The 21405-nt window shown below is 45.7% G+C and overlaps 1 protein-coding gene across 2 annotated transcripts in view; it reads left to right on the top strand.

Annotated features, from left to right (window-relative positions):
• The first annotated feature begins 555 nt into the window (after window positions 1-555).
• The window catches only part of PARVB (parvin beta), a 41860-nt gene continuing 21010 nt past the window's right edge, over window positions 556-21405 (top strand). Inside the window, exons 1-2 of one of the 2 annotated variants that reach the window (XM_053387646.1) lie at window positions 556-715; window positions 17035-17124. In XM_053387646.1, the coding sequence (XP_053243621.1) occupies window positions 601-715; window positions 17035-17124 (205 nt within the window). In that variant the 5' untranslated portion in view covers window positions 556-600. Of the gene's footprint in view, window positions 716-12102; window positions 12123-17034; window positions 17125-21405 lie in introns of those variants that run through there. The other variant, XM_053387647.1, reaches the window with a different exon arrangement.

Below are 21405 nucleotides of genomic sequence, written 5' to 3'. Positions count from 1 at the left end.
CAACAACGACAACAACAGGATGTCCCTATTTTCATCGGCGAAATCCTGCTTCATAGTTTTGCCACTGCGGAAGAAGATAACCGTTGTGGGCGCGCAAGGGAAGTCCAGCATTCCTTTTGTCTCTGAACTCGTCCCCTTCCCCCTTCTCACGGCAGACTGGCACTCGGCACATGCCCAGAAGAACCACCGACCTGGGTTCATGTTCTTTTTAAAGAGAGCGGCGGCCCTTCTCGAGCCAGGCACGTGCGCAGAGCCACTCCCCCCCCCCGGTTATTCTTTGTTAAGGCGTTTGTTTCCCCTCGAAGGGAAGCCAGGCTACGGAGCCGAAGGTGCCGGCGAAGGAGAAGCCCCTCCTGCCGCCGCCGGCGCCGCCCCTCCCTCGGCCTCGCGCGCCACGGGCGGGCGCTGCGCTCTCTGGGCAGACCCTCCGGCCCCGGCGGGGATGCGCCCTTGCGCGCGCGCGCCCCGCCTCCCCTCACGTTGCGCTTGGCCGCGCCGGTGCGCCCCGCGGCGGGCTGCGTGTCTCCCGGCTGCCGGCGCCGCTGCGGGCCTCTGGCCGCCCTCCCTCCGCCGCTCGCCCCCTCCGTCCCGGGCGCGCCCATGTCCTCCACGCCGGTGCGCTCGCCCACCCTGCGGCCGCACAGGATGAAGAAGGACGAGTCCTTCCTGGGCAAGCTCGGCGGGACGCTGGCCAGGAAGAAGAAAGCCCGAGAGGGTGAGCGGGGCGCCGGGAGGGCGCACGGCGGAGAGGAGGGCGGGGGGCCCGGGGCGCCCGGAGGACGAGGAGGACGAGGACCCGGCGGGCTTCCGTGTGGGGTGGGGGGACTCGCGCAGCCCTGGCTCGTGGCTGCCCTCGAAGGGGGCACAGGATCGCAGCTGCGCGCTGCCTCTCCGCTCGGAATGCAGAGCTCCCAGCCCAGCCCGCCGCCCTCTGATTATTTCCAGTTGTCTGGAAACTTTCCTCGCGGCGCTGCTGGTTTCTGGTGGAGGCAGCCAGGGACAATGAAAGGGGAAGGGGCTGAGGAGAAGTTCCCCAGCAGTTCTCTTCTGCCTCCTGTAAGACGAGTGAGGCTTCCGTGGGGCGATGCGCGGGGTAGAGTTGTGCCAAAGGACTGTGCCAGCTGGCGCCACGGGCTCCCCTTGGAAGAGCAGCTCAGATCTCACTTGCGCTGCAAACGGGTAGCTCTGTTTGTAAACCCCTGTATCTTCCTGCCTCTCTGCAATTTGGGAATACAGTGGTACCTCGGGTTACATATGCTTCAGGTTACAGACTCCGCTAACCCAGAAGTAGTGCTTCAGGTTAAGAACTTTGTTTCAGGTTAAGAACAGTTTCAGGTTAAGTACGGACCTCCGGAATAAATTAAGTCCTTAACCCGAGGTACCACTGTAATGATGCCTTTCTACCACACACGGTTGTTGTAAAGGTGATCAAGAAATGGTTTTATTGGTGATTTGCAGGGAGCGAAACAGGTCCCCCCCTTCTTTGGAGGGCTTCCATGTCTTTGATAGGTGCACTGCAGGCAGAAATGGCAGGGGAAGCTTTTCCTGCCATGGTATCATAGAATCATAGAGTTGGGAGGGACCCCTAAGGGTCATCTAGTCCAACCCCTTGCAATGCCAGAATCTCAACACATGGTCACCCATCCAATGAAAAACCTTTTTTTTATTGTTGCTGCTAAAGGCACAGATGGAAGCACGTTCAGGGAAAGGAATGTGGCAACTTGGTGCTTCAAATATAGGTCATGATTAGCGTAGAGAGACAACTTATCAAAGTATGCAAGAGGTTAGCAGACTCACACACATATGGTGTGAGGACCTGGAATAAAAGGGGGGGTTTCCACCCTCCCACCCTGTCTTTAGAGGGAAGGGAAGCATTGAACAAGCCATTCTTTGAAATCCTTACATCAGTAAATCAGAATCCTTTGACTAATTTCACATTGTAGCCGAGACATATTTAAATGGATGTATTTCTTAACCACCCCAGAAATTGGAACAAGTGCTCAATAAACAGCAAATATGATTTAACCTCTGCACAGACTTTGTGCAAACAAATGGGGATGGATGCTCAACAAATTGCTTGTCTGAAGGAGTCCTTGCTGGAGGAGGCGGCGGCATTTCACAACTACAGCTCTCCTCACCATTGTACATACCTGGGGGCCAGAGATTTCCTATCCCTGAGCTAAATCTCATTGCATCTTACTACCACCTGATGGGGGTTTAAGCACGGGTGGAAAAGTTGCTTGTCAAAAAGATACCCTTGAGCTAAACCCAACTCCACAAAAAATGCTCTACTCTGACTTGAAATGTGGTCCATTGCACACCAGAAACTGGATGCTAATCCACCATTGTATAGGCTAGTGCTATTTTCTCTCCACCTCCCCAGCTCCAGGTTATTTAACCTTTTTCACAAGTAAATCTGTTCTCATAGCAGTTCACAGGGGGAAAAGTGGCTTACACCTCCCGGTCCTATTCATGTTTATTTGGAAGTTCAATGTGCAGAAACAGGGGGACATTGGGTGTCTTTTAGGGCACATTCCCCACTCATATGGGGCAGTTGTGATGCCAGCAGATCTGATAAGTGTATTGCAGACAGAAGGTCGCAGGTTCAGTCCTTGGTGTACTGGGATAGACTCCTGCCTGAAGCCCTGGAGGACTCCTGTTGGTCAGCGGGTAGAGTAGACCCTCCTGAGTTAGAAGGAGCAACTTACTGTATTTTTTGCACCATAACACTCACTTTTTTCCTCCTAAAAAGTAAGGGGAAATGTCTGTGCGTGTTATGGAGGGAATGCTTACTGGTGGCATGCCTACGGATTTCCCTCCTCTAAAAACTATGTGCGTGTTATGGTCGGGTGCGTGTTATAGAGCGAAAAATACGGTACTTTGAGGGAAGCTGCCCAGAGTGGCTGAGACAACCCATTCAGATGGGTAGGGAACAAATTATTAATAAATTTCCAAGTCATAAGTTGAGTTTGTTGTTGTGAAAGTTACACAGGGTTTAGAAAAATGTTGCAATGAACACAAGAGGACTAAGCTGCAGTCAACCGGCAGGAAATCCATCAGTCACTTCCTTCAGTTGTGTCTGTTTTGATTTCTAAGCTGATCAAAAATGTTCTTGGCTTTGATGTAAAAGATTGGGGAAGTGTTACCAGCATTCTTTTGAATGGCTATTAAAACAACTCATTTTAAATGAACTTAACAGTGGAGCACTTAGGTCCTATTTAAATGTAAGAAAACTCATCTGTTTCCTGGACTTCCTTGCCTACACTTAGTGTTGGCGCGCCAGGGAGCGTGTGCCAGGGGAGCATGGCACCAGCATGTGACCTTTGCAAGTAGAACAGTTGAACTTTAAGCATGGAACCAGTTTCTTGGCATGCACCAAAGGCTGCCCAAGATGGCATCTGAATTAGGATGTTTACTTGGAAAAATTCTGCAGATTTTCCAGGGCCTTGTTTAGGATTGCACCCTGATGGAGCCTGACCTTAAACATGCTCCCTGGGAAATAAAGTCCCACTGAGTGCAGGAGGACTTACTCCATTGTAAGCATGCTGAGAACTGTAGTTTTCATTGCCTCTTAATTTCAAGAAGATAAACACAAGCGCATAGCTTCCCAATGTGGATCAAAGGAAGTTGCTTCCCTTCCCCCTCCCTTTCCTGCCGGACTTCCTAGCTTGCCACATTTCCTTTCATTATTAACATTTTAAAATGCAAAGGTTTGCAGCTGTTTTCTCTAGATCATCTGTTCCCAAGCTGTAAAATGATGTGCTTAGAGCTGGGGCTTAACTTGATCGAGTGCTTGCCAGCAGTGATGAAAAGACCCCGCTCAAGGTTATTGGCCATTAATCTGTTGTTCAGTTTCCCATACAGACCAATGCTGGTGAGTCAGTTTGGCCTTTGTGCCCTTTCTGATGCCCTGGGCCAAGGGTCAGCAAACTTTTTCAGCAGGGTGCCTGTCCACTGTCCCTCAGACCTTGTGGGGGGCTGGACTATATTTTTTTTTTTGGGGGGGGAGAATGAATTCCTAAGCCCCACAAATAACCCAGAGATGCATTCTAAATAAAAAGCACACATTCTAGTCATGTGAAAACACGCTGGACTGTCTGCGAGCCGGATTGAGAAGGCGACTGGGCTGGCCCTGGCCCCCGGGCCTTAGTTTGCCTACCCATGCGCCTAGGCCGTAGAAAGGTGTCAGCTGAGGGTAGGGTGAGTGATTGTATGAACGTAATGGGCCTCATACACAGTTGCAGAGGAATTATTGGTCCTCACTGGGAAGGCAGCAAATTGACCAAAGCAGTCAACTGTGTGTTGATACACACAAGATTCTTTAATGTTTGTTTCTCATGACCCACTGACTCAGGCGTGCGGGATCTACTTTGTGTTTTATTTGAAAGAACCTTATGATCCAGCAATAAGAGCCAGGTGCGGAAGATAAACACTCCGAATTAAAGAGCTGGGTGTGTTTGAGCAGCTGCTGAGGAGAGGGCTTTGCTTTGAGTGCCAGGATGGACCCGGGTCCACAGTCCTTCTGCCCACAAATCAGTTCCTTGACTTTTCTTTGTTTCAGCTGACTAATTTACATTTGGGATTCATTTTCTTGTTGCCATTGTCAAACCATTGGGAGCCAGAAATCTTTGCCTATTTACTGTACGTTAGCCAGAGATCTCCCAGGAGATCCTGATCTATGGCCTCCCACTCTTGCACTAACTGTTCTCCCATGTACTACTGTGGTGTCCATGCACATGCATTTAAAATTACTGTGCCATGACCATCCTGGTATCTTTGGAACCCTTTGTCTTTATAGAAGATCTTCCCTGATCTTTCCTTTCCAGAGATTCCCAAGGCAGGCAATTCACACTTTAGTCATATACCTTAAATGTGACCTCTTGCTTGTAGAGTAAAGGTTTGTGTGAAACAGTCTAATTTGAAAGCTGAATGGAACAACAGGTGAATGTTGTGTTGTTTATGTGAAGGTCCTTCTTGGGTTGTAAAGGTTTGCCTTGTAACCGAGCACGCACAGTCCATAACGCTGGATCCTGCTTCCTGTGAATTTATTGCTGCACTCAGCAACTGCCAAGTGCGCTGGGTTCTGCTGAGTTTGGCTGTTGTTTTGTCAGGTTTTGCCAGGTTGTGTTATGAGCGCAGCCTTTTGGCTAGAGGAATCTTCTCAGCTGAATTAATGCCGCTTCTTTAATTAGCTGGGAACAAAGTGGACTTCCTTAGTAAGCAGCAGTGTGCTTTTTTTCTTTTCTTTTGATAGGAGTAGCTTAACCAACGAGGCTGAATTTGGGTTTAGGCTGTTGAAATTGTTAACCGGGGAAACACAAGGGATGGCAAAAGCAGAGAGGGGGGTGGCAATGGCAAAAGAGGAGGGTTTGCAAAGGGTGAACAAAAGCAACTGCAGGCCTTGTTATGCTTCGATGCTGATGCGGCGGCTACATTTCTATCGCACCTTTCTTTCAAGGAGCTTATGTTCTCTTCATTTTATCTTCACAACAGCCTGTGAGATAGGATAGAGCGATGGAGACAATGTCTGGCCCGATATCACCCATTGGACTTCATGGCTGAGTGGGGAGTTGAGTCCTGGTCTCCCAGGTCCTGGTCCAGCACTAACCACTATGCCTGAGATTAAGAACTATGGGGTCAAATGAAAACCAATACCCCCCCCCAAAAAAAAACACTTTTAAAAGGCCATAAAAGGCCTGGTTAGAAAGAAACATTTTTGCCTGGTGCAGCAGAATCAAGGACCAGGGATGATGGGAGTTGTAGTCCAACAGCTTCTGGAGGGCCACAGCTTCCACATCCCTGATGCAAAGCAATGTTAAAGTAAAAAGTGCTTTTGAACATGCAGAGTCCCTGAGACATTGCCTCCCCCTCCCACCTGATATGGAACAGCCTGATGTGGCATAGCAGAGGCCACGTTTTACCAGACCTGGTGAGAGATACCTGGCCTTGAAGAGATGGCATGTAGAGAGTCTACAAAGGGGGTTGTTTTGATGAGTATTGATGAACCATGCACAGTATTTAGTTTGAAATACAGCACTGAGGCATCTTCCATTTACAGACTTAGCAAATTGCTTGGTCTTTTTGGCATTGCAAGCTTTTGCGTAAGCATAGCAGATAGAATGCTGGACTTGGATCGGGAGACCTGGATTCAAATCCTTGATTAGCTATGAAGTGTATATGGTGACCTTGGGCCAGTCTCCAAATTTCTACCATATTTACCTTGTTGGCTGTTGTGAGGATAAATTGGAATAACCTTACAAGGATATTACCTGGGATAATCCCCAACCATTAATGACAAAATTAGCATGGGTAGTTTAAGCTGTATATTGAGAGTTTCTTTCTATTGGACACAAAGATGTGCCTTATTTTAAGTGTGTGTGTATGAGAAAGGAAGCATTTTGTCTCTGGTTTCACTGAGATAATTTTCTCCCTTCTTTATTTTTCTTTTAACCACATAGTGGAAAATTCCGCAGAAGTTCCTTGGCTATAAAACACACACACACACACACACACACCCCGTATGTTAAACTTCCACTATACTAAAGTGTGTATGTTGTGGGGGAAGGCTAATACAGTAGTTCAAATGCATTTTTAAATTTCATTGTCCTCTATCTTAATGCAATATTGGGATTGGGATTAGAAAGGTGTGGTTCAAAATTGGGCACGCAATTCGGAGACCTTTGGGTAAACACCTGCCTTTTACAAGTTACAATTTGAAGAGTTAAACTACGAAACCCAAAGCACAGAAAGAGACTTTCAGAAGCTTAGAGAGAAACTTTCAGAAGCTTAGAGAGAAACTTTCAGAAGCTGGCTTGGGCAGAGTTTTCTATGGCTTCCCCTGGTTATAGTAGAATAGTGGAGAATTAGTAAATATTATGCAGAGACTGAGCCTGGGAGCTATCCTATGTCACATCGCTAAAACCCCAATTCAGTAGAACTGGAGGAAGCCATTAAGTAATGGATGCTTACTCATAATTAGGTCTCGTTGTGTTCAGTGGGGCTTCTTCCCAGGAAGTGTGCTTAGGACTGCACCCATCAAATGATGGTTTGCTCCACATCAGGAGAGGGAGCTTTTAATCCCCCTCAAGCGTAGGGAAAGGGGAATTGGGATGCTGTGAGCTCAAGGCTTGCTTCTGCTCCCTTGTTTCTGAATAGACTGGTTGTGTGTACTTCTTCCTGGCTCTTCTGTTGGGATACAACTTTCCACCCTTTTGCTAAGCCCTCAACTTCATCATCTGTTCACTTTGTCTGGAAATAATGTCTAAGCTTCACTGGGAAGACAGTTGCTGTTATGCCTGAAATAATTTTCAAAATGCTCTGCTGCATTTGGAGAATGTACTGCAGTGGTAATTTGCTCGAAAACTCTCCTGCCAAGAAAGGAACTTGGAAAGTGTAAGAAAGTAACGGGAGGTGGGCGGTGTGTGTCTCCAGAACCGTGAAAGAAAATTGTACAGCTCTCTTATTTTATCCCAGGATCAGTGAGACTTATTTTCTACATAGGTCCATTAAGTTCCTACTAATGCCATTCAGACATTTGGGGATCTTGAGGAAAGAGTGCCAAAATTAAATAACCCCGTTTACTAACTAGGGGAGCCTGTGTTTTACTGGTCTTTTCTTGGTTTTAGCATCTAGTCCGCTAGATGACATCGCAAGGGATTGTTGCCTTAGGAGAGTGAGAAGAATTCTCAGGGATGACTCACTTCTCAGGCATCACTTCTTTAATCTTCTACCCTTGGGCAGGAGACATAGAAGTATAATCAGCCATACCAACAGGCTAAAAAATAGCTTCTATCCATGGGCTGTTGGGCTGTTGAACAAAAAATAACATAGCGAAATTGACTTGCGAGGTGGTGTGTTGTTTGAGAAGAGATTGAGTGTTTGGGGGTGGGGCGGAGGCTCGTTTAATTTCATTATACACAGGCATCATCATCATCATCATCATCATCATTATTATTAAAAGCTGTGCCTTCCCAGGTAACTAGCATAGCATAGCAAAACCCATGGTGCAATGCCATTGCTTTCTTTTCCAGCTGCTGTATCCTGGTGAACATCTCTGGTGGCCTAACCATGGTTCAGGAAGGCTGTTGGATTTGGACATAACGCCAAGGCATCGTTAGAAAACAAGCCGTGGCTCATAAGCCAACAGCAAACCATGGCTTAACATTGTGCTTTGCTGCCAGAAAGCAAGCCATGGTTAGCCTCTTGGATGGGTTCAGGCATTCAGACAAATTACACTTTGGCTAAATCAGTCGTGGCTTATCATCGGTGCAAGCCAGGCCATTATTGCCAAACTTGCCAGGCCTAGCTGGTTGCAGCTTGCTGGGGGAAAATGCACACAAACAGGAGAAGGGTGGAGCATGTTTTATCATCTTCTGCCTAGCCTTCCTGCACAGTCACTTGTGTTCCCCAAACTGTGCCTATCTTTCAAATTCTTAACAATTACCCAAGATGTTGTAAGTAATGCATTTCAGTTGGACTTCTGCAAACTGAAGCAGGGGTGGAATCAACTTTTGTCCTTTCTCCCTGACCTCGGATTGACCATCCTTTTTAGCAGTGAGTTCTGTGGTCTTGTAATGATTTATTTCTCCTCCTTCCTTTTGCTTGCGAAGACTTTTAAGCCGTTGCAATGTAGATATGTGTTCCTTTGCATCGCATCTAGACAAAGATGTTCTGTTGGAAACATGGGGCTTTTCCAGGTTGAATGGGTCTGATGCTGTTGCTGAACTGGTGAACTTGATCAAAGGAGCTTATTTAAAAGAGCCACCAGCTATAATCCTTGGGGAGAACTAATCCTAACATATGCCCTGCTTGTTGGGAATATAAAAGAATAGGGAGCTGAGGTTGCTTACTGCACTCCAGATACAGAGTTAATTTGATAAAACCGGGCTGAATGTGCTTTGGGTTGTTGGCTGGTGTCATGGAGGAGCAGTTTGCTCATCACTGGCTCTTAAACAGTGCCCCCCCTTTTGTTTTGGAGGTTAAGAGGGAAAAATGAAAATGGGCAAAGTTGATATGATCACTTTGTGGAGTTTTGATCTGTGGTAGTTTGTTCACAAATGGAATTCAACTCTTCATACTTCAGTCATGATCCAATGGATTTATAAGTGTGAACGATGATAACTGTTACCACCAACGTCCGCGGCAGTTTCCAGAGTGAATGGGCTCTGCCCTGAGGAGCTTACAGACTAGAAGATTTTGCCTGAGGGTTAGGCAAAGGGGGAAATAAAGCAGCCCAGGTAATAAGGATGGATATGAGAAAGTGGCGTTGTATCAATCTAAGCCTTATTGCAGGTGGCAGATAGGGATTGAGATGGCCATGCCAAGGGCCTCATGGGAAAAGAGGGGTTTGAAGAAGGGGGGGGACATGCTATTGCCAGAATGGTGCCCTCCAGCTGCTGTTGGACTTCAACTCTCAGCCCCTGTAGGCAGCATGGCCAGCAATGTTAGGATAATAGTCTGTCAACATTTGGAGGGCACCAGGCTGACTACCTTGATGTGGCCGTTCCTCCCTCCCCCCACAGATATTTATTAAAGTTTTCACAATCCAATAAAAATTGTTTCCAGAAGAAATAGAATCAAAAAGACAAGAAAGAGAGGAGAGATAGAACAAGAAAAAAAAGGGGAAAAGAAAGAAGGAGGAGAAGAAAGGAACAGAGAAATAAGAAACATAAAATTAACACCAGTAATAATCATAATAAAACACAAAATTATATGTGTATAGCTCTCTGTCATAATTATGCCTTGACCTTCAATCCGCATACAAGGAAGTGAGTCTTCCACTGGATGTAGCTCTTCCTGGATCTGAAAGCACTTTGGAAGCAATGGCCAGCCAATTCGGAGACAGACAGACAGGTACAAAGAAGCACAGAAACTGCACTGTTGCTCATGTACCCCAATTGCAATTTCAAGTTTCCATTCTACAAATGGAGAAAAATGAGACAAAGGTTGTCAGTTGATGGGATTTACTGTTTGTAAAAATCTCAGTTCTTCTGGTTACCTGCAAGGAGTAAAAATCTCCAGGTGATCAGACTGGGAAGCTTTTGAACACGGGAGATGAGCTGGTCCTTGCTTTCTCTCATGTCTCCTGTCTGCCAGAAATGACTGACACATGCCAGCAGGTGGGCTGGAAGAGAACACAACAGAGGGCTGGTTACTTTGAGGGACCTCTTTGCAAGACTGTCTTTGACACGGCCAGGAAGTTCGCTACTGCAACTCTCCAAGAGGACAGCAACTATCCTTTATGCTCTCCTAAAAGCCGGGCAGCGCACCATTGTGGCTTCACTTAGGCGGAAGATACTGTGTCCTCTGTCCCATAATTAGCTGCTCTATTCAACATCATCATGACAGCTGCTGTTTTCCAATACTGCGAGGTTCAGACCTTGGATCAGAAATAACTGCAGCTAAAATTAAATAGCAGTTATCATCCGGCTTCCTTTTCCAAGCAGCCAGACTGCTGATGGCCATTAAGAAGAAACTTGATTGTTAGGATATAGAAAGCGGCTGCAGCGAACTTCAAGGTGCTGCTGGCTTTGAACTTCGGGGTTTTTCGTCTGCTGTAGACAGGAAAATTGCAGCTTGTTTGTCTAAGAGTATTTTGTAAGGTGTGATTAAAAGGGGGGAAGGGGTTAAAAGCAATTTTTAAACATAGAATGGTAGAGTTGGAAGGGACCCTGAAGATCAACTAGTCCAACCCCCTGCAGTTCAGGAATATGCAGCCATCCCGTGCGGGGATTGAACCTGCAACCTTGGGGTTATCAGCAGCACACTATAGCCAACTTCTCATATTAACGGTATCTGAGGGCTAATGGAGCCTGGTGAGGTGGTGATGGCAAATAATTTTATTATCTATTCATTTTTTAAAATAAAAAATATTGCCCTTCGATGTAAATATTTCCAGGGCAGCGCACAATGTTAAAACTATTTAAATCTGATCTCCAAGAGACAATTGCTGGTGTCATCAACATCTCAACCTCCAGTCCCATCGCTTCAGACCGTGGACCAGGCTGGCTGGGGCGGAGGGAAGGAGCTGGCTCAGTTCCTAAGAGCCCCCACAAAATTCTGTGTGACATAATAAGCAGGCTGTAACTTGAACTTGGCCCAGATGGTGCTGAACCTCCTCCTTCCACTGGGGGACACCTGGGGCAGAGAGTAGGTTGGTGCCCTTGAGTGGTGTAATAGTTAGAGGGTTGGACTAGGACCTGGCAGCCACGGGTTCAAATCCCCACATGGCCCCAAACCCTAAAATGTATTTTATATAATCGACTTTTTATTTTTATTTCTATTCTTTGTATATCGTATTGTTGTTTTATTGCTATGGCCGGTGTGTGACACAAATAAAGATTCACTCCTTCATTCCCCACATGGCCACTGAGTGACTGTCTCTCAGCCTAACCTACCTCACAGGGTTGAAGGAGAAGGGCTGGACATTGTACACCACCTTGAGCTCCTGTGAGAAAAAAGAGAGAGATAAATGCAGGAATGAATGAAGGAATAAAAAGTTGGTTTCTCCTACAGCAAATGGCTGATATCTCAGTGCATATGGGTGGGGGAATAAAGGGGTTGCTATGGCTGGAGAGTGGGGGGACTCTTGTAGTAAAGGCACAGGCTTCCCTCAGTTTTTCGCGCCCTGGGCAGCCTCCACACCTGGAAATCCCACGGAGGTGGAAGTGTGATGTGGGGCAGTTGCAGAGGCGCTCTTGCACCCCAGAGGTCTTTGCAACGCTCAGAGCCAGGCTCTCCACACGGCATAATGACAGACTTACCTCACAAACCGGCAGCAAGAGGAGAAGTGCCTCCTCCCTCCATTCAGCTCGGAGAAAGTGGCGGAGGATTTGGCTGTGGTGCTGGCAGCCGGTTCTTCGTGAGTTTCGCCCTGCCCTGCCATGTGCTTCTCCTCCACCCTCCTCTTTCCACCCCTCGCAACGGCTGCTGCCCGGCCGTCTCCTCCCATGTCACTGCGACCAAATTAACCCAGGCTTGCAGGTCAGTCCCTGTCCATCTGCCTCCTTCTTTTTTAAACATTTGGGACTGTCCAAGGCTGGTCTCTGCAGCAATACGTAGCCTTACATTCCAAGGAGCTGGAATGGCAGGCCTGCTTTGTAAAAAACGCAAGAAAACGGGAGGTAGGAAAATGTGTGACTCTCCACTAACACCCCCCCCCAAACTTTTAGAACTACCTGCATGGAAGAGGAATATTTCCTGGCAGTGAGCTTCAGTTTTCTGTCCCAGAGCAAGTGGTAATGTGATGAGGTTTGGGAGTTTTCTTCATTGGGACATTTGATGCTCTCCTTGCCAGCTTAGTGTTTAGTTCAGAAATAGAGCACAGCTCAGCAGTCTTGGCAAGTGGGATTTAAAAATAAAAAAATAAAATCAAAGACGGAGCATATTCTCTCTCTTTCTCTCTCCCCCCCACCTGCCTGCTCTTTGTTGAATTGCAGAATGGGGAGGATCATTGGGCATGATTTATTTTTAGTTCCACATTTTAGTTCCTCTGCCAGCTTCCGAGTCCGTGGGGGTGTTTGGGAAATGCAGGACATGATCTGTTCCAGAGATTGCAAATAGTTGAAGGTAGGGCGGGAGGGGAAGAGAAACCCAAGCCATTGATTTCAACAATAGAAAACGAGCTTGCTGATAACGGCTGTATCAAAATGCGCTGTAATATGAGCCTGAGAGCATGCTTTGCGGTGGCGCAGTGATGCTACATTGGCACTCTTTGTTCGCTGGCACAACAACACTTCAGGTTAACTAGAGCTGTGTGTGCAAGTCTGTCCAAGTGCAGAGATATCACTGGTGTTGGACCCAGAACTAAGGTTATTTAAATACAAAACACGCATCGTCATGATGTGATGATCACGTTTGCAGCAGTTGTGATATCATGTGCCTAGGATTGCCACCTGAGCAGAAAAATCTGTTCCCATGGCTCTGGACCTGAAAAATACAGCATTCTGGCCTTCTGATGTTGGCAGAACAAGGCAGAATAGGAGCAGGGGTTGGTTAAAGAGTTGGCAAACACCACCTTGAAATCCTTCATCGGTCTTAGTTTATAGCCATAACATTTTCCATGTATTTCCCTCCTCAAGCGGTTTTTGGGCTTGAAGCAATTACTCTAAGGCAAAACACTTTTGAGGGAGCTAAAGTTAGACTTGCTGAGAAAACAGCATTGAAATCGGCAGAGTGGGATCGATAAGAAATGGATATTTCCTGGGCCATTTTTGAAGTTTACAAACGTTTCGAACCCATTACTGGTTACAGGCCAGGATGCAGTTATGCTGACCGGTGCCATAAAATAATAGTTGGCAATTTTGCTTCTGTTTCTTTAGCAAAAATATGCTGTAGAAACAAGGAGCTTCATTTTATTCAGAACCCCCAATTGCAAACTTCATCTGGCAAGCTGTTTGGAGGCCCAGTGGATTTTAAAAGGCCCACATGCAAAGTGCAGGATTGGCTTTGTGGTCTGTGCCTCATTCTTGAGGAATCCAGATATGCTTCATATCCTGCCATAATTTGGAATGAGCTCACATTTGAGTACAGTCATGAGGAAACCTGCTGTTAAATCATTGTACGCTCGTCCCCTGGGGACTTGGTTCTGGCGTCCAGCACAAGCGCTGCGTGTCTGTTATAAGAATTATAATTCTCATCCATTCAGCATGTGGGCAGATGGAGGTGTTCCGTTATTGTTGGAGATGTTCTCTGCTCCCGAGTAATCCAACAGCAGGAAAAAGACGGCGTATTTGCTCACTGCCCCCCTCCAGTGTCCAGTATATGGGAGAGGAAGGTTAGAGCTGAGGGGATGTTTGAACATAGAAATGGAAACATACAATTGTAGGCTTGGAAGAGACTCCAGGGATCATTTAGTTCAACACCCTGCAATGCACCAACCTCAACATCCATTTTGAAACCAGACCAGACCCTGCTTAGCTTTGTAAATGGGCTAGCAGTTTTATTGGTGCACCACTCAGAGGAATAGATTGTTCTTTACTTCTGAAATTTTAAACCAACGAGCTTGCTGGACTCCTACATGGCTGTGTGCCTCATTAGATGGGCCAACTAAAGTCTCTCTTGTTTTCCCATTTAAATCTTATTCAGCTTGTGCTAATTAGGGCAGCAAATAATTGGTGTGAAGTACAAAGCACTGCGAACACTTGACGGCTAATGTTCTCTCTCCCCTCCCCACTCTTCAGAGGATCCTAGGAGACTTTTGCCCTCTTCACTCAGTGTTAGAAACTGAGGTATGAAAGCGAGGAGCTAAATGGCACCTTAAACCTAGGTTACGGCCGCAACAACGAAATGTCTAGGCGCGCATTTTAATAACAAGAATACAAAGCTGAAAATGAAAGAATTTAAGCTAAAGTCTTATGTTATTGTATTGATCTTCATTACGGCCATTGGCCCATCACACGACAGTTTCCCATACCAACATAATATACTTAAACCTCCAAATTTAAAACCGCCAAGACTTACAAAAAACAGACAAGAAAAAGTCTTATGTTCATTTTTCACATGATCTGGTCCTTCTCCAGCCCACCCCCCTAATACTCTTAAGAGCAGGGGTCAGCAAACTTTTTCAGCAGGGGGCCGGTCCACTGTCCCTCAGACCTTGTGGGGGGGCTGGACTATATTTTTTTTGGGGGGGGAATGAACAAATTCCTATGCCCCACAAATAATCTAGAGATGCATTTTAAATAAAAGGGCACATTCTACTCATGTAAAAACACCAGGCAGGCCCCACAAATAACCCAGAGGTGCAAGGACACATTCTACTCATGTAAAAACACACTGATTCCCGAACTGTCTGCAGGCTGGATTTAGAAGGTGATTGGGCCGCATCCAGCCCCCGGGCCTTAGGTTGCCTACCCTGCTTAAGAGGGTCTCTTCTCCAGTCTTCAGAGAGGGGGGGGGGCAGGCAGAAAAAGGTCCTTGCCTTCCACTCTGCAGTTTTAATCTGAAATCTGCACCCAGAGCTCAGAAACTGCTTGCGTTAATGAAATTCCCTGCCACAAAATGCGCCTGGAACAATGGGAGTTTCAAACACTGCCTTCACTTCAGCCTGAATGTCTACAGAACTTGTAAGCACCTTTTAAGTACGGAAAGTGGGGTTTTCACAGTCGCTCTCACTCTGCCCTCCTGCTAAATAACTTTCTTTTAAAAGGCGCATTCGGACTTTCAGGTGAAAATGTGGAACAGTCCAGCCACTGCACTGATCCAGAATGCACGGGAAGAAATTGCTTGTTTGAAGGGGCTGCCGTCCTGAAAATCAACCTGCAGGTGGAAAGCAGGTCTGCCAGGGAGGAGGAGGTGATTTGTGACATGGGACGCTTTAAAATTATCCATTTCCTTATCACCTTCTTCACACAGATCTCATGGAGATGTATAAGATACAATAGAAACAGTTAAAAGCAACATAGAAAACTGAGCAATTCCCCTACTTCCATGTGTTTTGAGGTGTACAGTTCTGGAACAAATGATACTGTTATACACACAGATACACACACACACACACACACACACACACACACACACCTGCCCTTACTGGTGAGACTCAAGTTGGCTTACCGATAAAAACAAGAACTGTTCAAAACATAGAAAAAACCACACATTTTCTTGTATGTTTTAATTGCCTTACTACAGAACTAGATGTGATGACACATAGTTGTCAGTAACAATGGCAAGCTACTTTTATTTGTTTGTTTGTACCCTGCTCAGGGATGCCAACTTGAGTAAAATACTGTGGGGGCCAAGGTAAGCTCTGCCCCGCATAATCGATCCCATGATGCAGTGCACACACACCATTTGAATGGGAATGCCCATCAAAGCCACCCAGAGTGGCCGGGAAAACCTAGCCAGATGGGTGGGGTATAAATAAAAAAATTATTATTAAATTATTAATTTTTTTATTGTGGGGGCCAAAGCCCCCATGGTCCTTAGGAGTTGGCTCCTATGAACCCACCTGTCAGAGGCTTAGTGCTGTCCAGCTGGCCATAGATAAGACTCCGGGCTCCCAGCCAGTTCCAAACAATTGATTTATTTGACAAAGTTCAAACGTACATCTCCAGCGTTTCCCTTAACCTCCTTCCCCTTGTGTGCAGTTGCTCCCTCTGATCTTACTTCCTCCTTTTCCGCACGCAGCATGCAAGTCTGCGAAAACTCCTCCCCTGACTTCCTCTGTGTACAGCAGACTGACTGTCAGACGACACGCTGCTGATAATCTCTTTAGGCTCGCTATAACTGTTGGTTTCTGTCCTTTCATCTCTTCCCGTTTGCCTCTCCCTGACACCACCCATCTGTAAAAATTAGCTATGAAACTATGTGCTGTGATGTCCTCATGTTTTTCCCTATCCTAGTTCCAGGTGGAATCTAGATACATATAAAAAAAGGTTCTAAACATCGCCATCTAGTGTCTCATTGTATATTGCAGTTAAAACACACTTAAAACGTTTCATTTGCAGCTATATAGCTGAGTCTTGTGCCGTAGGTAAGTCAACTTGGTGTTTACTAAAGAACTGCTAAATAGCACTTACTTGTCAGCTTTGACCTCACTCAAAAGGAGCTTCAACTACCTTGCGTGTTGTGACATCATCTCTCCAGTGCGTCACCTGATGGCTCCGGATCATGGGAGGGGGAATGAAGCGAAGGGAGAAATCGTCTCTGGCTGTGTACATTTAAAGCACATTCCCCGCACCCCCAAATCCCAGGAATTGTAGTTTGTTAAGGGTGCTGGGAATGGTAGTTTTGTGGGGGGGACGCTACAGTTTCCAGCGTTCTTTGCAGATGGGGGGGGGGATGTGCTTTAAATGTCTTGTGTTTCCACAGCCTCAAAAAGGCAGCTGCGGATTAGGATGGCTGCAAACAGCCACAAAAGAGAGAGAGAGTTTCTGTGTGTTTGTGTGTGTGAGAGCAGGGGAGCTATTCACTAAAACAATTACATTCCAGTGCAAAAATGAAGCTAAGGAATGTTTGGTTCTACTCGGAATAAAAGTGAAGCAAATGGACAAACTGTGCATTTACTAATGTCTGTTGGGTTTCCCTTTTTTCCAGTGACTGACCTGCAAGAAGAGGGTAAAAATGCTATCAACGCGCCGATGTCGCCTGCTCTCCCTGATCTGCACCCGGAAGATACTTTACTCGGTACAGTATATAAATGCTACTTGTGGATCAAGAGATCTAAACAAAAGAGCTTCAGTTACTTTGGGGGGAGAACAGAGGGACCAGGCTTGACATAATCCATTTGGAAGAGTGCCAGTGAAGTGCTGGAGTTTTGTGGCGCAGCTTCCCTGTCTTTTCCATCATCTGGGGTCCCAGCATGCAGTTCTTTCCCTCATCTTAAAATTCAGCTCTGCATGGCAGTGTCTGATGAAAAAGCACTGCAGTTCCACAATCAACATGATTGACTGGAATGGGAGTGCTAGCATTGCAACCAGGAAAGCTAATGTAATGTCTGAACGCAGCCTGAGAATCGGGGGGGAAGCCCTGACAATACAATGGAGTGACTGGAACAGGAGGAGAGAGACAAACTATTGTCTGGGGAGGTCACTTCTTGGTTCGCTGGAGAAGCTATTTTTAAATGTTTCCTAAGTGGAGCAGAGTGACGCCGATGGTGAAATCCAGGATTTTAATCTGGCTGGGATTGGGCAACTGTGTGCTCATTCCACTCGCTCTCAGAACACTAGTAGTGGCAAATGAGCAACACTGCTTTTCTTTGCATCCCAGTTCTTATTTAATGTAAAATGATTTACTTCAAAACGACCTTGACAGATTAGAGAACTGGGCCAAAACAAACAAGATGAATTTTAACAGGGAGAAATGTAAAGTATTGCACTTGGGCAAAAAAAATGAGAGGCACAAATACAAGATGGGTGACACCTGGCTTGAGAGCACTACATGTGAAAAGGATCTAGGAGTCTTGGTTGACCACAAACTAGACATGAGCCAACAGTGTGACGCGGCAGCTAAAAAAGCCAATGCAATTCTGGGCTGCATCAATAGGAGTATAGCATCTAGATCAAGGGAAGTAATAGTGCCACTGTATTCTGCTCTGGTCAGACCTCACCTGGAGTACTGTGTCCAGTTCTGGGCACCACAGTTCAAGGAGGACACTGACAAACTGGAACGTGTCCAGAGGAGGGCAACCAAAATGGTCAAAGGCCTGGAAACGATGCCTTATGAGGAACGGCTAAGGGAGCTGGGCATGTTTAGCCTGGAGAAGAGGAGGTTAAGGGGTGATATGATAGCCATGTTCAAATATATAAAAGGATGTCACATAGAGAAGGGAGAAAGGTTGTTTTCTGCTGCTCCAGAGAAGCGGACACGGAGCAATGGATCCAAACTACAAGAAAGAAGATTCCACCTAAACATTAGGAAGAACTTCCTGACAGTAAGAGCTGTTTGACAGTGGAATTTGCTGCCAAGGAGTGTGGTGGAGTCTCCTTCTTTGGAGGTCTTTAAGCAGAGGCTTGACAACCATATGTCAGGAGTGCTCGGATGGTGTTTCCTGCTTGGCAGGGGGTTGGACTCGATGGCCCTTGTGGTCTCTTCCAACTCTATGATTCTATGATTTAAAAAATAAAAACCCATGGCATTGCCTGCTAATGCAAACTCCAAGCCAAATCCAAAAGGGTCAGTGACTGCAGAAGAGCTGATTTACAACACCCCTGCAGTGTTGTGCACCCCGAGTGTGTTACACTTCTGCATTGTTATCCATGACTCTTATCTCCCATTTTTGTGTGTTTTACTAGAGGAGAAGCATCTACAACAACCCTTTCATTTTAAGTTTTCCCTGGCCCAGCTGAACAGTCCATCATTATTGTGAATTGTGATATGTTAGGTTGTTTCTTTTGCATGCTGAATGTTGTACTGTTGTTTTGTTGTGCGTTAACTTGGTGTTAACTTAATTAGTGTGGTGGCATATACAGTAAGTACTTTACATAGATAGATAAATCAATAAATACTGCATAGTTTGTTGGCACACCTCTATTGCAGGCTTGAGGGCTGTGCTAAGAGAGAGTAGCTTTCCGCAGCCCTGGGATGCAGTCTAGTGTTGCTGTTTTCAGGTGAGAGATGGGGTTCCTTATATTGCCTCACAGGCCAAACCAAATAATCAGTTGCTTGACGTAGCCTCGTGCTCCTTTGACTTACAGACTGGTTGCACTTTTAAATGTTCAGAAAAAGTGCACATCATGTTCCAAGATAGAGTAGGAAATCTTGTCCCTGGTGCTAACTCCCTGTCCCCCAGATAACACACGCATGTCGGGAAAACACTGCAACTTTTTGCTGCAGGGCCCACTCATATAGCTCTAAATAGATTCAGCAGCATAAGGATATCAACCGAATGAGTCTGCTAGAACCATGCCTTGTGCCCTCTTCTTTTAAAAAGAAGAAAGGGATATACATTTATGGACCTCTCTAGGAAGCATATTCTATGATACAGCAAATATTTCTTGCTCATCACCACAGACCGTTGTAAAACATGGATAAGTATACATTTATTTAAGGTAAGAACAAAGTTAAAATACACATCCGGGAATTACACTTACTTTGAGTTTAATTAAATTAATGAGTCACCTTTATAGTCCACTGCCATTTGATTCAAAGTACTTGCTTGGATTTCTTGGCAAGAAAAAAACTCATTTTAGCAAAAGCAAGGCTTAAGTGTCAAAGGAAGGCTTCCTTGTGCGAAACCCCACCCAGGTTTGGGAACGGCATGTGCGCCTTGGCTTCTGCATTCTGCTGTGCTGTGCATCTGCACAGCGGAGGGGGGAAGGGGAGGCCCCTTGGCGCCCTGTTTCAGCATCCAGCTGCAGCCGTGAACCCGCAGCCATGGGGCAACACCATGCTTTTTCTTTTTTAAAATAAGTTTTATTCAATTTTCCAAACAATTTTATACAATCATCACATATTTTAGCACACATTCTTCAGTTTTTGACTTCCCTCAGTTTCTCTGTCAATCTTTCGTAAACATTCTATTTTGTTAACGCGTTTCTAAACACAATATTGCCTTTTAACACTCCTTTTCCTCTTGCTCTCTTTTTTACAATATTTCTTACTATCTCACAGAGTCTCTTTAAAACCAACAAGTGTTGTCTGTATATCACATATATTTTTCAGATATTCCGTAAATTTTCCCCAGTCCTCGATAAACTTTTGGTCTTTCTGATATCACCATGCTTATTGTGTGACAGCCTCTGGGCTGGAGCCACTGTGTCCAGGGGTATGTTTATTAGCCATGGTATTGGCAGGTGCCTTCAGGCAGATTCACTCTCACCCTCTCTTCTTCTTTTTCTCTTCCTCCTTCTCCTCCTTCTCCTCCTCCTCCTCTTCTTTTGCCTCTTCTTCTTTTTAAAAAGAGAAACAAAGATCTTAGCAACCCACTCCACAAGACTTTTGTGAGGATAACCAAATACAGTGGTACCGTGTTTCTCAAACTTAATCTGTCCTGGGAGTCCATCAACTTCCGAAATGGTTCGAAAACCAAGGCATGGCTTCTGATTGGCTGCAGGAGCTTCCTGCACTCAAGCGGAAGCCATGTTGGATGTTCGGCTTCCGAAAAACGTTCGCAAACCGGAACACTCACTTCCAGTTTGCAGCGTTCAGGAGCCGATTTGTTTGGCAGCTGAGCCGTTTGGGAACCAAGGTTTGACTGTACGGAAAATAAAACATGCTTTGTGGGTTTATTATAGGACTCCCAAGTCCACTGACACAGTAGGTTTTCCATTGGAGCAGAGTGGCAGTCCTCACTCTCTGCCATTTTAAGACAATAAAGGAAAGGGATCTGGCTGGATGATGAAAAAGGAACTGATCACCCACTTGCCACTCTGAGGAGCTGTGCCTTGAGGACCAGAAGGGTCAGGTCGCCCGTTACAGGAGCCAGAATCTAGTGTTAAAAGAGCTTTAGAATTGATCCAAGAATTTGGTCATGTGGCAGGATTTAAGCTGAACAAGTCAAAAACCAAAGTCCTTGAGAAAAATTTAACACCGATAGAGAAAGAAAGGTTTCAGAAGGAGACAGGGTTAACATTGGTAAAGAAAGTAAAATATCTGGGGGTTAACATGACTGCTAAAAACTTAAATTTATTTAAAGATAATTATGAGAAATGTTGGTCAGAAGTGAAAAAAGATCTAGAAATATGGTCAAATTTGAAGCTTTCCTTGTTAGGCCGAATTGCTGTTATAAAGATGAATGTATTGCCAAGAATGTTGTTTTTGTTCCAATCACTACAAATTTTGGACAAAATGGATTGTTTCAAGAAGTGGCAGAAAGATATTTCCAGATTTGTCTGGCAGGGCAAGAAGCCCAGAATAAAATTTAAAATATTAACTGATGCAAAGGAAAGAGGTGGATTTGCCCTGCCAGACCTTAAACTTTACTATGAATCAGCAGCATTTTGCTGGCTGAAAGAATGGCTGCTTCAC

The sequence above is a fragment of the Podarcis raffonei genome, chromosome 5 (assembly GCF_027172205.1).
Source record: "Podarcis raffonei isolate rPodRaf1 chromosome 5, rPodRaf1.pri, whole genome shotgun sequence".
Lineage (NCBI taxonomy): Eukaryota > Metazoa > Chordata > Lepidosauria > Squamata > Lacertidae > Podarcis > Podarcis raffonei.
The sequence above is the reverse complement of the archived record's forward strand: the minus strand, read 5'-3'. Positions and strand labels throughout refer to the sequence as shown.